The sequence below is a fragment of the Miniopterus schreibersii genome (assembly GCF_964146895.1).
Source record: "Miniopterus schreibersii genome assembly, chromosome: 6".
Lineage (NCBI taxonomy): Eukaryota > Metazoa > Chordata > Mammalia > Chiroptera > Miniopteridae > Miniopterus > Miniopterus schreibersii.
In genome coordinates, this window is record NC_138107.1 from 16,246,205 (window position 1) to 16,260,864 (window position 14,660).

A 14,660-nucleotide genomic window follows, 5' to 3' on the forward strand; every position below is an offset into this window, starting at 1 on the left:
GGACTAGGAGTCTTTGCATGAGCGTTTCCATTCCCATGCGACCACAGGCAGCACCAAACCATTAGATTCTAATTTCCTGACCTCCATAGGACAGGTGGTAGACACGTCTACGGAGCTGGCGTGACAGTTGGTAAACACAGGGCCACCCATTTAAAATATGCAGAAACAGCAAATCAGATTTTTTAAATCCAGTTCAAAAGTGTGTCCAACACCCCAATCTTGAATGACAGAGCCATGCGTTATGCTAACAGACATATAAATCCCCACCTGGGAAGCACCAGGGTGTCACTTGAGCTCAACAGTAAAGAATTCAAGGTCTTCCTTTAAGTAAAGACTAAGGCAAGGATGGAAAACGATTATGCAATGTAATTCCCCCTTTCTTCTTCCCATGATACAATGAGCAACTGACCTCTGTGTGTGTGTGAGTGTAAACTGTTTAAATAAGAAGCTCCTGCTCATTCTTACATTAAATATGAGAGAAACAAATCAAAATTCCCCTTTACAAGCGTGGAATCTTTTTCATAACGTAAAACCAAATGGGAAAAGCAAGAATGAATATCATCGGGGACAATCACCCATGACAATTAAACAATTCCTGCAGACAATCAGCAGGGACCAGCGCCGTGGAATACTGAATCTTAAGATACAATATTTGTTTATGCCTGAACTTTCTTTTGGACAACTGCTCAGGAGAATGACTTGCTTCCTTTGCTTGACCAAAAATAAAAATAAAAAATTTAGGCAGCTTCTCTCCAACTTCATTTTGCAGGGAGCTGGAGACCGAAACTGCCACCCTTAGAAGAGCTTTTGTTCAATTTGAAGACCACACCGGGGTGGCATCTTTAAGCGACATGCCACGAAGGGGTTACTGTCCCACTAGCAGGGTGTCCTGGGTGTGAGGTTTATTATGTGCACATTCTTCCTTTACTCATTGAGTCAGAACCCCTCTGGACATTAAGGACTGACAAATTCTCCTTACTGACACAGACATGAGACTACAAAAACATGTCTACTGTGAAATCTCCTAATAGAAAAGACCAGGAAAAACAGACGACGGCGGACCTTATCGCAGTCAAAATTAATGTGCTGGTCCCCCTTCCAACTTATTCTAATGAATACAGCCATGCCCTCACCACATGCATTTCTAGCACAGACCGTGAGCTGCAAACTATTAAACAAAGTCTTGTCTCCTTAAGCTCCAAGGGCTCTGAACAGCAGGCATGCAAAAGATTGCAGGTGCGTACCTTAACCTCCTGATTGGTAAAGACCTCCACATCCACCACGCAGGCGACCAGAGTGGAAACATCACAGTCCATGCTAGGGGCTGGCATTCCCCCTCCTGGTTGTCAAAAGAGTTAGGCAGCCTCGGAGTCGTGCGTGACAGGGTGACGGGCAGGGCCCCCAGGTGGATGCTGCCGTGGCCGGGACGCGCCGGAGCTCGGCACCTGGAGCCCGCTGGCTGCGCGCACACAGCCCGCCGCCTCTGAGGCAGCACAGCGGAGTAAGCAAGGGCCGGCTTTCTCATGGCAATGACATCACCACAAAGACTGACACAAGCTGAAGCTATTTTTTCCCCCATGCCTTTTATCTCTAGGCAGTGCAGTGGAGCAAATTGAACATGATTAGGTGCTAAATCTGAACTCAGACTAAATCAATTCAGGCAGCGCTAGCTAGGAACTGAGTCATAGCTGTTGTTTCAGCCGAGTGCTTATGTTTGCAAAAAGCAAGGAGGAGAAGCTGACACCAGAGGCTCTGTTTGGGGGAGGGGGTGTTGGGGGGAGGGAGAATTCTGCAGTTGAGCCTCCTGAGGTTAAGGTGTGACAATTTTCTGCCTCGGAGATGAGCAGGAAGTTGAGGCATTTTGCAAATTGCTTGCCTTCTGTTAATTGCCCTGCGCTGCTCGGAGCAGCCACACATGTTCTGGGCATCCTAATGCAGCCCGGGCACGGGCTGAATAGAAATCCATTCTTGGAGTGACTAAAGGGCTAGTCGTCAGTCATTTAGGCAGCCTGGTAAGAGAGATAATTAGAGGTTTGTGAAATTCTATTTGAAGCACATAAGTGCAGGCCAGTAACTCTAAAAGCACCCTTCCAAGCTCGGGATTTCAGGCTCTCTCCAAGGTCATTCAAACCAAAAGCGGCTCGTGGAAAGGAGTCACAGCGAACGTCTCATGCGGGGACAGATGGCAGAGTCTAATGGGCTAACGCATTGATGTGGGTCATTGTCAGAGCTTCGGGGCTCTATTTTGCCCGAGACTTTGAACACGTCCTATTGCTTTTTCGCTTTTTCTGATTTGTGGATGCCTGAAGGGCAGGGCCATGGATAAGTCACCTCTCTATCTTGAGCCTTTAGCAGAGTGCCTGGCACGAGAAGCAGTAATTGCCGAATGAATGAAACAACAGAACAGGAATCGCCTTCTTTCACAGTAGGAGCGAGCAAAGGAAAAACATCAGGTTCCTTTTTATTTCATTATTAGTTTTAAAAGCACCAGTAGAACTCACTAACATTTTCGCAGGATCTGCCCCCAGCAGGATACAGTTGCATCTTCAGTGGCCATCAGAGCAACAGGATTTGTAACAGATGGGCTCCTTTCAACACATGATTGAACAAAGTGGCCACCTCTGCATGCCGATGAGAAAGGGGGCATTTCACACGGAAGGTAGAAGTTTTGTCACGGTCCTCATTGGACTACATTTGAGTCTAGTGTTCCCCTCAATAAGGCATTTCCCAATAAGGCAAAATGAAATCAGTCAAGTACAAATATTTGGACTGGTGAAACTGTGTGTGTGTTTGTGTGTGTGTGTGTGTGTGTGTGTGTGTGTGTGTGTGTGTGTGTGTGACTTACTATGTTGTCCAGGGCACTGGTGGGGAATATGAAGTCATATATGCAGATAATTCAACTAACCCTTACAGAGTAGTGATTATGTGCAAAACTCCGTACCAGATGCTTTAAGAGATAAAATAATGAATAAGCAAAATTCATGATCCTCAGGGGAGGAGACAGCCATGGAGACAAACACCTACACCACGAGGCAGTGGCGACTGAGAGGTACAGATGGCATCAGGTGGGAGCACTGCAGAAAGAGCAATGGGTAATGAAGGGAGCTGCGGCAGAGGAGTGTCGGGGAGAACGTGACCTCTGCTCTGATCTTGAAACATGGGTAAGACTTTGCTAGACAGAGAAGGGGGAAGAAAGGCCCTCCAGGGAGGGCAACAGGCTACAAATGTCCAGAAGAAAGAATAGGTTTCTTGGGGGACAAGATTAAATTTGATTAGAACCAGAGTAGACAAGGCAGCAAGAGTCAGATGACTCAAAACCTTAAGTGGTCCTTAGTGTCTATCTGGTCAACCATGGAAAGCCTGCAAAGATTCTGAGAAGGTAAATGGGGTCTATATACATGTAAATATAGCTAAATTGTAAAGGTGAATACAATTTTGAATACTATTAATAACTATTCAAGAGGCAAAACAAAGAAACGGCTATTTTTTTCATATGCCATGTATATGCTAAAATATACTTTTTTAAGGTTTCACCGGGGCGGCCTGCTGGTGTTTAACAATCAGCTCTCTGAAAAGAAAAGCCCAATGTGTGCCATTTGCTGATTTCTGTGGTGTAAATAATCTTATCTTTGGTAATTTCAAGCAACCGATATGAAGTCACTTGAACACAAAGTTGGAGAGCGATGCCTGTGATCTATTCCCACCAGCTGTCCCAGCCGCCTCCAGCACACCACGTTTCATTGTCATGAAAACGTCTGTCCGCAGAGGTGAAGTCCAGGCTGCGTGTCCACAGCCCATCAAGGAGCATGAGAGCAGTGGGAGCAGTGGACTGTAATCACTGGGCTCTGTGAATTATTTCACACTTTCTATTTAGGAAAGAGCTATTAAAAGACACATGTGTTATTTTGAGGAGAAGAGTTGTGCTATAATAAGGTTTTGGCAGGAGGACATTAGTCTATCCAGGAAGCAGAGCACAGCTCAAAATTGTAAAATAAGTGGGTTTCTGATGCACCCTCAGTTTCTCCTTTCTGACTGGTTTCTGCCCCAAAGATTCCTTCCTGTACTCAAGAACCCACCAACTTTACACCTTTCTTTTTAAAAATATCTTTTCAAGGACACAGCTCTCTCAGTTCATTTATGTTATCACAAAGTGACTGGTAACTCATAGTGTTACCCATCACAGAGGAACCTGTATTTTCACAGGGGATCAAATCTTAAATTGAGCATACAATGCTTTTAAGGAGGAATTATAAGCCATCGAGAGCATATAGAGATTCTAAAATAAAATTATTGCTTTTTTTAAATAAGTTGGTTCAACAAATTAGATATACAATTCAACTGACTATACAAAACACTCATTTTCCCATAGACCAGAGCCCCTAGGGAGCTTTCCTGTTTAAAAAGTGTCCTTTTTCTCTAGGTGAAATGGACTTCTCATAGCTGGGGGATGACTGGTAGCCTTGGAGGTGTGTAGGGTATGTATTAAACCCCCTGGCTGATGGTTACAAGGCCCTACATACTCTGGCTCCTGCCTCCTCTCCCATCTCACCTCAGAACACTTTTCCCTTTCCTCTTAATGTCACAGAATCACTGATCTTGGCATTTCAAAAAATGCCAAGCTCATCTCAGGGCTTTTGCACTTGCTATTGACTTTGTCTGGAAATACCCAGATCTCTGCATGGTGGCTGGCTCCTTCCTTCTTCTCCCCCAGTTCTTAGCTCAGATATCATCTCCTTGGAGAAGGAGCCTGGATCCCCTAAAATAAAATATGTGCGCGCGCACACACACACACACACACACACACACACACGGAATCAATCACTATCCAGGCATCTTCACTTTAATTTTATTCATAGCATTTTTCACTATTTGAAATTACTCTGATCATATAGTTTTTTGTTTATTGCTTGTTTCCCCAACTAGAATTAAGTCTTCATAAAAGCAGAGATTTTTGCCTATTCTGTACCCTGCTGTATTCTCGGGGATTAGTAGGTATGCTAATAAATATCTGAAGTGTGACTGGATAAGTAAATGAATGAATCTTAACAGGCGAGTAGAGGGACTACAAACAAAATAAATGGTTCTTGATCTAGGCATTTCAGGAAGGTCCTCGCAGGAGGACACATGGGTGGCTGAGTTCAGTGATCACCCATCTCTGACAGCTGAACCCACTGGCACAGCTCTGCTCAAGAACACCCTTCCCAGGTGAGGTGGCCAGAAAATCTTAGGATTCATCCAAACCACCGCTCTTCCTCTGACTGACCGCACTGAGGGAATGTACGCAACATGATGCAGACCCCCTAGACAAGGACCACTTACTTTCCTTAGACAAAGAACACTTCCCTGCCCCCCAGGCCCGGCAGTTCTCTAAGAGGACTGACAGCTGAGCGGGTGCACTCACCTCCTACAGGGCAGGAGCAGGTGTGGGCCTGGAACCCAGAGGCAGCAGCCAAGTCTGTTTTACTAATGAGCATAGATGTTCCCATTACAACAGTGGGCTTTTGCAGGCTTTGCTCCTTCCGTGACACTTAAGTCTGTTTTTAATGTCTATTATAGGAAGTTTCAAATATGTTCAGAAGTAGAGAGCATACTAGAATGAGCGTTCATGTACTCACCACCCAGGTGCAAGTTTAACTTGGGGCTATCCTTGTTTCCTCTCTGCCAATGAGTCTCAGAATGTGGTCCCCAGACCAACAGCATCAGTACCACCTGGGCTACAGGTGGTACTGTAGCAAATTCTTGGGCTACACCCGAGACTGAATCAAAAGCTCTGGAGGTAGGATATGTAGCTGTAATTTAACGCGCCGTCCAGGTGAATCTGACCCAAGTTCAAGACTGAGAGCCTGCTCCATGTCCCCACCCACTCTCCCACTCGCTCCAGGTTATTTTTTTTAATTTGTTTTTGTTTTTGTTAATTTTCACTCAAGAATATTTTTTCCCATTGCTTTTTAGAGAGGGTGGAAGGAGGGGAGATAGAGAGAGAGAGAAACATTGATGTGAGGGAGGCACATCAATTAATTGCCTCCCACACATGTCCCTACCAGGGCAGGGGAACGAACCTGCAACCCAGGTACATGCCCTTGACAGGAAATCGAACCTGCGACCCTTCAATGCACAGGCCGACACTCTACCACTGAGCCACACCAGCCAGGGCACTCCAGGTTATTTTGAAGCAGATGTCTGACTCACATCATTTTGTCTGTGAACATTTCAGCATACTTCTCTAAAACATAGGGCTTTTCGTTTGAAATCACAATACCTATCATCACAAAACCCAAAAAGCAAGAATAATTCCCCAGTGTCATCAAATACCCTGCTGGTGTTCATATTTCACCAACCATACTACAAATGTTCTCTTTACGCCCAGTCCCCTCCCTGGGTCCATACTGCTGTTCTTTCCTTCCTTCGTTTAACAGTTTGTTTACTTCAGGATTCAAACTATGCTCCTCTCATGCCTCTTAATCTACAGGGTCCTCCTCCATCTCTCCTTTTTTGCAGTTTTTGTTGATGATGAAATAATGTTATTTGTCCTTGAGCATTTTCCTCCAGTCTAGATTTTTTTAAAAATATATCTTTATTGATTTCAGAGAGAGGAAAGGAGGGAGAGGGAGAGAGATAGAAACATCAATGATGAGAGAGAGCCATTGATCAGCTGCCTCCTGCATGCCCCCTACTGGGGATCAAGCCCACAACCCGGGCATGTGCCCTGACCGGGAGTCGAACCCCGATCTCCTGGATCCTAGGTCGATGCTCAACCACTGAGCCACGCCCGGCCAGGCTCCAGTCTAGATTTTCTTGGTGAACTGCACAGTGTCATTCCACCGGTCCCTTCGTTGCCAGCAGGCCCTGTTACTCGGATCCAGAGGCTTGACAGATTCAGGTTTGCAGGACTTCTTCCTAGATGGTGTTACGTGCTTCCACTGGGGGTCACCTAATGCTGCTATCTCTCTTCTGTGGTATGAGCGGCCTTTCGTGCTCAAGGCCTGGATTCGTTCTTTCATTCGGCGTTCATTCTTTCAGAAGGATGGTATTCCTTCTTCACTTATTCACGGGAACACTTTCATAAAGGGAACTACTTCTCTCTACTAGGGAGTTACCCTGAGCTACATTTTTATATGACAGGCAACATACATACTTGACTTTTCTTTATTAACTTTTGTTAAAAATGATTTGTTAAAAAATGATTTGTTCCCTTAATATCCTTTAAAGAAGATCACTGAGGGTCTGTTTTGTTTTTCAAGTGCCATTATGAATTCATTACACATATTTGATGGGTTTAAATCCATTGTAATTTTGCTATTGATGCTTAAATTGTCTACCTTTGGCTGGTGAGAGTCTAATAGGGTGGCTCCTGTGTCTTTTTGACATAGTCCCAATCGTCTTTGAGGATGACCTCACCTTCTGGCATGACAAGGTGTCCCGGGCTCATATTATCCATTTCTAGCCCCAGATAAGGAATCAGCCATTTCTCCAATGAGCCCCAGTTTTATTTAGTAAGTATTTCAACCTATTTCAAGATCCCAATCTATACACTTAGATATAGAGAGAGATGCTCTTTGCACTGCGTTGGCTATTGTTTATCAGCCTTTTAGTGGACAGAGGTAGGAAATAGGCAAATACATTTTATAGAGAGCATACGTCATGAGTTCAGACTGATCATTCCAATTCAGATACAGGACCACTGTAATATTTTTTAAATTTTTGCTGAAACTTACCCATCCTACACCGGCATCCTCTTTCTTCCACATCAAATATCTTGGTCCTTACCAACAAAATAACTACTCACTTGCCTTATCCCGCACCACATGCCCAGCAGCCTCACAATCGCATTATTAATGCCACCAGCAACAGGTCAAGGTATTTTTTCCAGGTTTTTTTTAATCCTTTGGGTATAGCCCATAAACGGGGTACAAAGTTTTGTGTCTTATGGTGGAGCATCTGTTCACTCAGTAAGAGCCATTTTCCCTTCCTCCTATGACACCTCGCTGAGGTCTGGTCACCGCATGGCAAACACATTCTCACCTCAGGGCTCTTGCACGCGGTGCTCCCTTGCCAGGATTGCACATAACAGTTTGTGAAACTATTTGGAATCGTTTCTCTATTCCATCAACTGGATACTAAGTTAGGTTCATTGGTTTCTAAAATGTTTACTTTCAGAAATTTACTTTTAAAGGTCCATTTGCTTCTAAAGTGTTTCTAATTTTTATTTTTTTTACTTTTTTCAAAATTTTTTGATTTGTAGGAATGCCTTTCCCATTAAATTTAATTTTGTTTCACAATTTAAAAAATATTACATACCTCAAAAATCAAAACCAATCTACAAAGAAATCTAGTTTCTATTCCTGTACCTTCCACTCCACTCCCTCCCTACATCCCATACAGGTTGCTGATATTTTATATTTATTGTTTATCCATTCTCTCACTTAAGGAAAATATCATCATATATATGAATATTATTTTCCCTCCCTTTCTTAGACAAATGATAGCATTCTTAGCACACTTTTCTCTCTTGCTTTTATTGCTAAAAAACATGCATTCCATAGTAATATGTAGAAGTATTTCTATTCCTTTTTACAACTGTATAGTATTCCACTATGTGGACTTACTAAGTGTGTGAAACTAGGCCCCAGCCTTTTGCTATTAGATGGCGCAGCAATTGATAGACTTTGCTCTTGCCTTTTCATATTTTGCCATTTTATCTTTGGGACAGATTCTACAAGTGGGATTGCTGGGTTAAAAGCAAATGTCTATACTTTTGCTACATCCAGCCAAATGCTCCTCCGTAGGAGTTGTACCATTTTGCTTCCCCACCAGCAATTTCTGAGAAAGAGTGGCTCCCCACGTGGCTCTCCATGGGACACGTGGCACAACCTGTTAGACACTTGCCCCTATGATGGGTAAGATGTGACACTTGCCCCTATGGTGGGTAAGATGTGGTTATTTCAGTTGAGCTTTGGTTTGCATTTTCTTATTATGGCACTTTTAAGGATCTTTCTATATGTGAACTCTCTTTTCTCCAGTTAGTTCAGATTCCATGCCTGGCCCCAGCGAGCAAAAAGCCCTAAATAGCTCTGCCCAGGTTGCTCAGTTGGTTAGAGTGTCCTCCCATACACCAAAAGGTTGTGGGTTCATTCCCTGCTAGGACACATACCTAGGTTGTGAGTTTGATCTCCAGTCAGGGCGTGTATGGGAGGCAAAGATCGATGTTTCTCTCTCTCTAAAATCAATAAAAACATATCCTCAGGTGAGGATTAAAAAAAAAAAAATCCTAAACACCCACACATTCCTCGGTGAGTTTTAGTTTGCATTAATCTAGTTCTTAGCAAGGTGGAGCATTTGTTCACTCGGTGAGAGCCATTTGCCTTTCTTCTATGACACCTCGCTGAGGTCTGGTCACCACATGCCAAACACATTCTCACCCCAGGGCTCTTGCACGTGGTGCTCCCTTACCTGGATTGCATCTGCCCCAGTTTAGGCAGGGTTCACTTATCCACAGCATCTCTGCCCCAAGGCCCCTGCCCAGAGAAGCCTGCCCTGATCAGCCCATCTACGCAGCAAGCTTCTCACTACCTCCTTGCCCAGTTTTATTTTTCTTCAGAGCACTTACCACTAACTGATGATGTTATATGATTATCTGTGTAGCTTCTGTCTGTCTCTCCCATTGGAATGCAAGCTCCAGGAGGGCAGGGCTCCTCTACCCTGTTCACCGTGGTGTCCTGCACAGTGGGAGCTCAATGAAGGTGGTTTGGGGCAATGATTCATCAAATGAATAGAATCCTTTTGCTCTGAGAGCCACCTGCTGGGGACATGGACCAGAAATAAGCCTATCAAATGAGTCCCTGTAAAGGAGAGTGAACCTGAGAAGGGTGAGCAAATGAAGGTCACCAGGCAACAGGGATAGTGAGGTAGAGGCAGGAAAGGTCCATAAGGTGTGAGAAGGACCCTGGAAGGGGGGGAGGGACACCAAATGCAAACTCTCCCATCTGCACAGGTCCCATGTTCAGTGGCAGCTGCAACGCCCTTGGTCAAACTCAGGGACTGTCCTCATTCTACCACCACCCAGTTAGCACCTGCCGAGCCCCCACATATATCTTACAGCTAATCCCTGAGTGACACTCTGAAGAAGCTGTTGTCACTTCTTCACCTCACCCTCCTCCCCAGTCCCCAGGGCTTTCGCCCTGCCTTGCTCCAGCCTTCGGGAAGACATTCTTCCTTTCCCATCCTCCAGGTCTGACCTGGATGGTGCATTTTGTACCAGGCCCGGCTATGCCTAAGAAGCTGACACACTTGAAAAATTACTGGGATGGGCATAAATAGGGCATCTGCTGAGCACGCCTGTCTTCCGGCATTGAATTCTCTGGAAATTGCTTCTCCTTCTCCCATCTGGGACTCAACTGAGGGCGACCCTGACCAAACTGGGCCAGCCAGAGTTTTCATAAGGATTTTCCAAAGCCAAACTGGCTCAAGGGCACCCATCCCCTGTGGTGTCAGAAGCTTGGGGCTGCAGCTAGCCAAGTTTTTCATCACAAAGCCAACTTCAGACATAAACAGGAAGAAAAAGTCAAGAAAGGAAGTTCTGGAAGCACTGGAGTCCCCTGTCATTCCCTTGGTTATGTAAAATATTCTAGTATTAAACCAACCAATGCCTCCCTCTCTCCCATGCTCATTCAGATACTGTTGCTATCAGTAACAACCAGAAAAGACCTGGCTCTCTCGCTCTCTCCCTCTCTCTCTCTCTCTCTCTCTCTCTCACACACACACACACACACATACACACACACAGCCCTAAGTTAGAGAACAAGGGACAATAAAGTAAAAGTCGATCATCAGGGGCCACACATTCAGGTTTCCAAATTGTCCCATGGAGATACTCTCCTCCCCTCCAATTAGACTCGAGGTGAGGGGCCTGGCACCATCCTAAAGCTCCCTCCTGAGGTGACAGCAGAGTCCCAGGATGGATTTCTGCAAAGAAGGCTTCCTCATAGAACCAGCTTCCCAGCTCTACTCGCTCCACCCTACTCACGGTCCTGTAGGTTTTAGAGCTAGCTGACTAGCTCTCAGCCCCCTGCTTTGAAAATCTGTGTATTGGTCTGATACCTAACTTTGTTTGGAATGTTGCATTTACTATTTTATCCTGTTCTGCCTAGCAACTTGGAATTTAACATCCTGCCACACTGTCATTTACTTGGGGCTGACCTTGTAAAGTCACTCACTCTGCAAAAATTCATTAGCAGTATGCTACTTACACTTCACAACAGGCCCCATTTCGAGATGGGGAAGTAATTTGCCCAAGGTCGAACAGCTGGGAAGCAGCAGACCTAGGCTGAATCACAATGACTGACCTCCAAAGTGTGAGCTCCTAACTTCTCTGCTGTATGTGAATATTCTGGAGGAGGGAACATGAACACATCTGCTCTTCAGACAGAATTTTAGTGGTGGAGTCAGGCTGGATTGGAAAGTAACAAAGGCAGGAGCAAAGGGAACTGACATCTCAAAGGAAGCAAGGGACTTTAGGAGGGTAGAGATCAATGTGGGTGCATTTTTGATAGAATTATCTACGCCAGTGGCAATGAGGAACCAGAGTGAGCCATGAGCAATGCCGGAGACATTGCAGAAATATAAGAGAGAACTCAGTGACCGCACTAGGTGGGGAAAAGGGGGGTTATTAGGGGCAAGGAGGGAGGTATGGGACAGCTTAGGTTTCAAAGTCTTATCTCCAAGGAGAAAATGGTGCCAGTGACAACGGTGGGTTCCTTAAAGAGATGAAAGATCTCCCTACCAGCAGAATCAAGAAAGCCACAAAGAAAGGGGGCATTTGATATAGACACTGGGTAGAATTAAGATGAACCAAGGTCTTATGAGCAAGAGGCTTGTTTAAGGACCAGTGAGCAGCCCATTTAGTTGGAATGTAAAGCTGAGCAGGGCAATGGTGAGTTAGAAGATCAGAAGGGAGAGCTGTGACCACATAAATAAAAATTCTGAGTGCCAGGACAAAGGGTATATTTCATTCAGTAAGGGATAGAATCTATCAGAAGTTTACTAAAAAAACTGCCCCTGTGGTTGAATCAGAGGGTGAGAGGGATTGTAAATGCTGGTAATCCCTCAGGCAATGAGGGGCTGACTTATGGAGATGCAATAGTAATATTAGGAAAGGAATGGATAGGAGAAATGCCATGAGATAGAATGTTCAGGATTTAACAATCAACTGGCTGTCAAAGTAATGGCCAGAGTGGGGAGGAAAGCAGGTTGGAGGTCCCAGAAAAAGGAGACATGGAGGAGGAGAGGAGACTCTGAAGTTCCAAGCCTGGTAGCTGTACGTGAAATAGCTTAGTTAGGTAGGTGACAAGAGCAAACTGATCTGTTTTATACATCCATGACCGTGAGGTACATGCCCAGATTCATTCATTTCTATCTTTAGCTATAACCATTAATGTTCACATATGTGAAAAGGCAAAAAGGAAAGGGAAGGGTAAAAAGTGAGATTAGGACTTACAGGGGTGCATTTATTCTTTCTGATTAGTGTTTCAGGATTCTTCAGATATATTCCTAGAAGTGGGGTCACTGGGTCAAAAGGCAGCTCCATTTTTAATTTTTTGAGGAAGCTCCATACTGTTTTCCACAGTGGCTGCCCCAGTCTGCATTCCCACAGCAGTGCACCAGCGGTCTCTTTGGTCCACATCGTCGCCAGCACGTGCCATTTGTTGATTTGTTGATGGAGCCATTCTGACTGGTGTGTGGTGATACCTCCTTGTGTTTTAATTTGCATCTCTCTCATGATTAGCGACGTCGAGCATTTTCTCATGTGTGTCTTGGCCATCTGTATGTCCTCTTTGGAGAAGTGTCTATTCAGGTCCTTTGCCCATTTTTTAATTGGGTTGTCTTCCTCTTGTTGAGTTGTAGGAGTTCTTTGTACATTTTGGAAATTAGCCTCTTATCAGATGCATCCTTGGCAAATATGTTCTCCCAAACCATGGGATTCTTTTGTATTTTAAGGTTGATTTCTTTTGCTGTGCAGATATAGTTCCATGTAGTTTGATATAGTCCCGTTTATTTTTTCTTTTGTTTCTCTTGCCCTAGGAGATGTATTGATGAAAACTCTACTATGTGAGATGTCTGTGACTTCACTGCCTATGTTTTCTTCCAGGATTTTTATGGTTTTGAGACTTACGTTTAAGTCTTTTATACATTTTCAATTTATTCTTGAGTATGGAGTAAGTTGGTGATCTAGTTTCATTTTTTTACATGTACCTGTCCAATTTCCCCAACACCATTTATTGAAGAGACTGTCTTTACTCCATTGTACGCTCTTGCCTCCTTTGTAAAAAATTAACTGACCTTAATGGTATGGGTTGATTTCTAGGGTCTCTGTTCTGTTCCATTGATCTATATGTCTGTTGTTATATCAATAGCAGGCTGTTTTGATTACAATGGCTTTGTAGTACAGTTTGATAACCAGTGAAGCGATCATTCCAACTCTGTTTACACTATGGAATACTATGCAGCTGTAAAGAAGAAGGATCTCGTACCCTTTGGGACAGTATGGATGGACCTGGAGAATATTATGCTAAGCAAAATAAGCCAGGCAGTGAAAGACAAATACCACATGATCTCACTTATATGTGGAATCTAAAGAACATAATAAACTGATAAACAAAATAGATTCAGTGGCATAGAAGCATGGATTAGACTGACAAATCTCAGAGAGAAAGTGGGGGTGGGAGGGTGAGTGAGGAGAGATTAACCAAAGAATTTATATGCATATACATGACCCACGGACATAGACAATAGTGTGGTGAAGGCCTGGGGCAGGGAGTGGATGGGTGGAAGGGGTCAATGGGGGGAGAAGGGGACATCTGTAACATTTTCAACAATAAAAAAAAGACAGTGGTAACAAGTACTAGTCTTCATATGTATTAATTAGGGATGAACATTATTGCAAAGCTGTTATAGTTCTGACTAGTCAAGACTCTACAAATGGTTCCTTTCACCCTACCCCATTCTCTTATGCTAAAACCTCCGGCAAAGGAAAAAATAACAACAAATCTGTGAATAGTGGTCTTTCTATGCAACTGTTTCTACTCTCTTTTAGAAAGTTCTAGATTTTCACTTGAGGTGTAAATACATGAAAGTATTTGATGAGTCTTAATCTTTATTTGAAAATTCAAAATTATGGAGAAAAAAAAAAACTTGTAGGAAAGCAACTGTACCATTTTTGGACCTGAATTTCTGATCTTCCCATCAAGCCTGCTAGTCTTCCTGTTTCAACCGTGGCTCCACCTCCCACCTTGCATCAGAGCCTGTCATCTTTGATTCCTTCCATTGGTAGTCCATAGCTTGACTAGGGTGCAGGGCTGGTTGATCCAGAGGATCAATGAGGTTGTCAAAGGGCCCTGTCTCTCTGACTCTGTCTTCTGAGGGAGCATTAGAGAAACTTTCTCTAAGGAAGGACCATTTTGTTGAATGATAAAGGGCAGATGGCAAACAAGTTGGGAGATGACATGTTAAAAGTTGGCAGGAGCATGGGATGATGTGCTGAAGTATAAGATCCTATGACTAGACCAATACTGCAGAAATTTCCAGGCCGAGTTGGGGATTAGGAGTTGAAACCACAGAAAACGCAGCTAGCCTGTTAGTAAGTGCTTGTGAGTTACGGGTAGGAA

The 14,660-nt window shown here is 44.1% G+C and overlaps 1 protein-coding gene across 5 annotated transcripts in view; it reads right to left on the reverse strand.

The window, feature by feature from the left end:
* Positions 1-14,660, reverse strand: part of RCAN2 (regulator of calcineurin 2) — a 229,619-nt gene that overhangs the window by 87,814 nt on the left and 127,145 nt on the right. Inside the window, exon 1 of one of the 5 annotated variants that reach the window (XM_081140270.1) lies at positions 1,245-1,718. The exons of the other annotated variants lie outside the window; for them this stretch is intronic. Within the exon in view, the coding sequence (XP_080996396.1) occupies positions 1,245-1,331 (87 nt within the window). The 5' untranslated portion in view covers positions 1,332-1,718. Of the gene's footprint in view, positions 1-1,244; positions 1,719-14,660 lie in introns of those variants that run through there. 5 annotated transcript variants of the gene reach the window in all.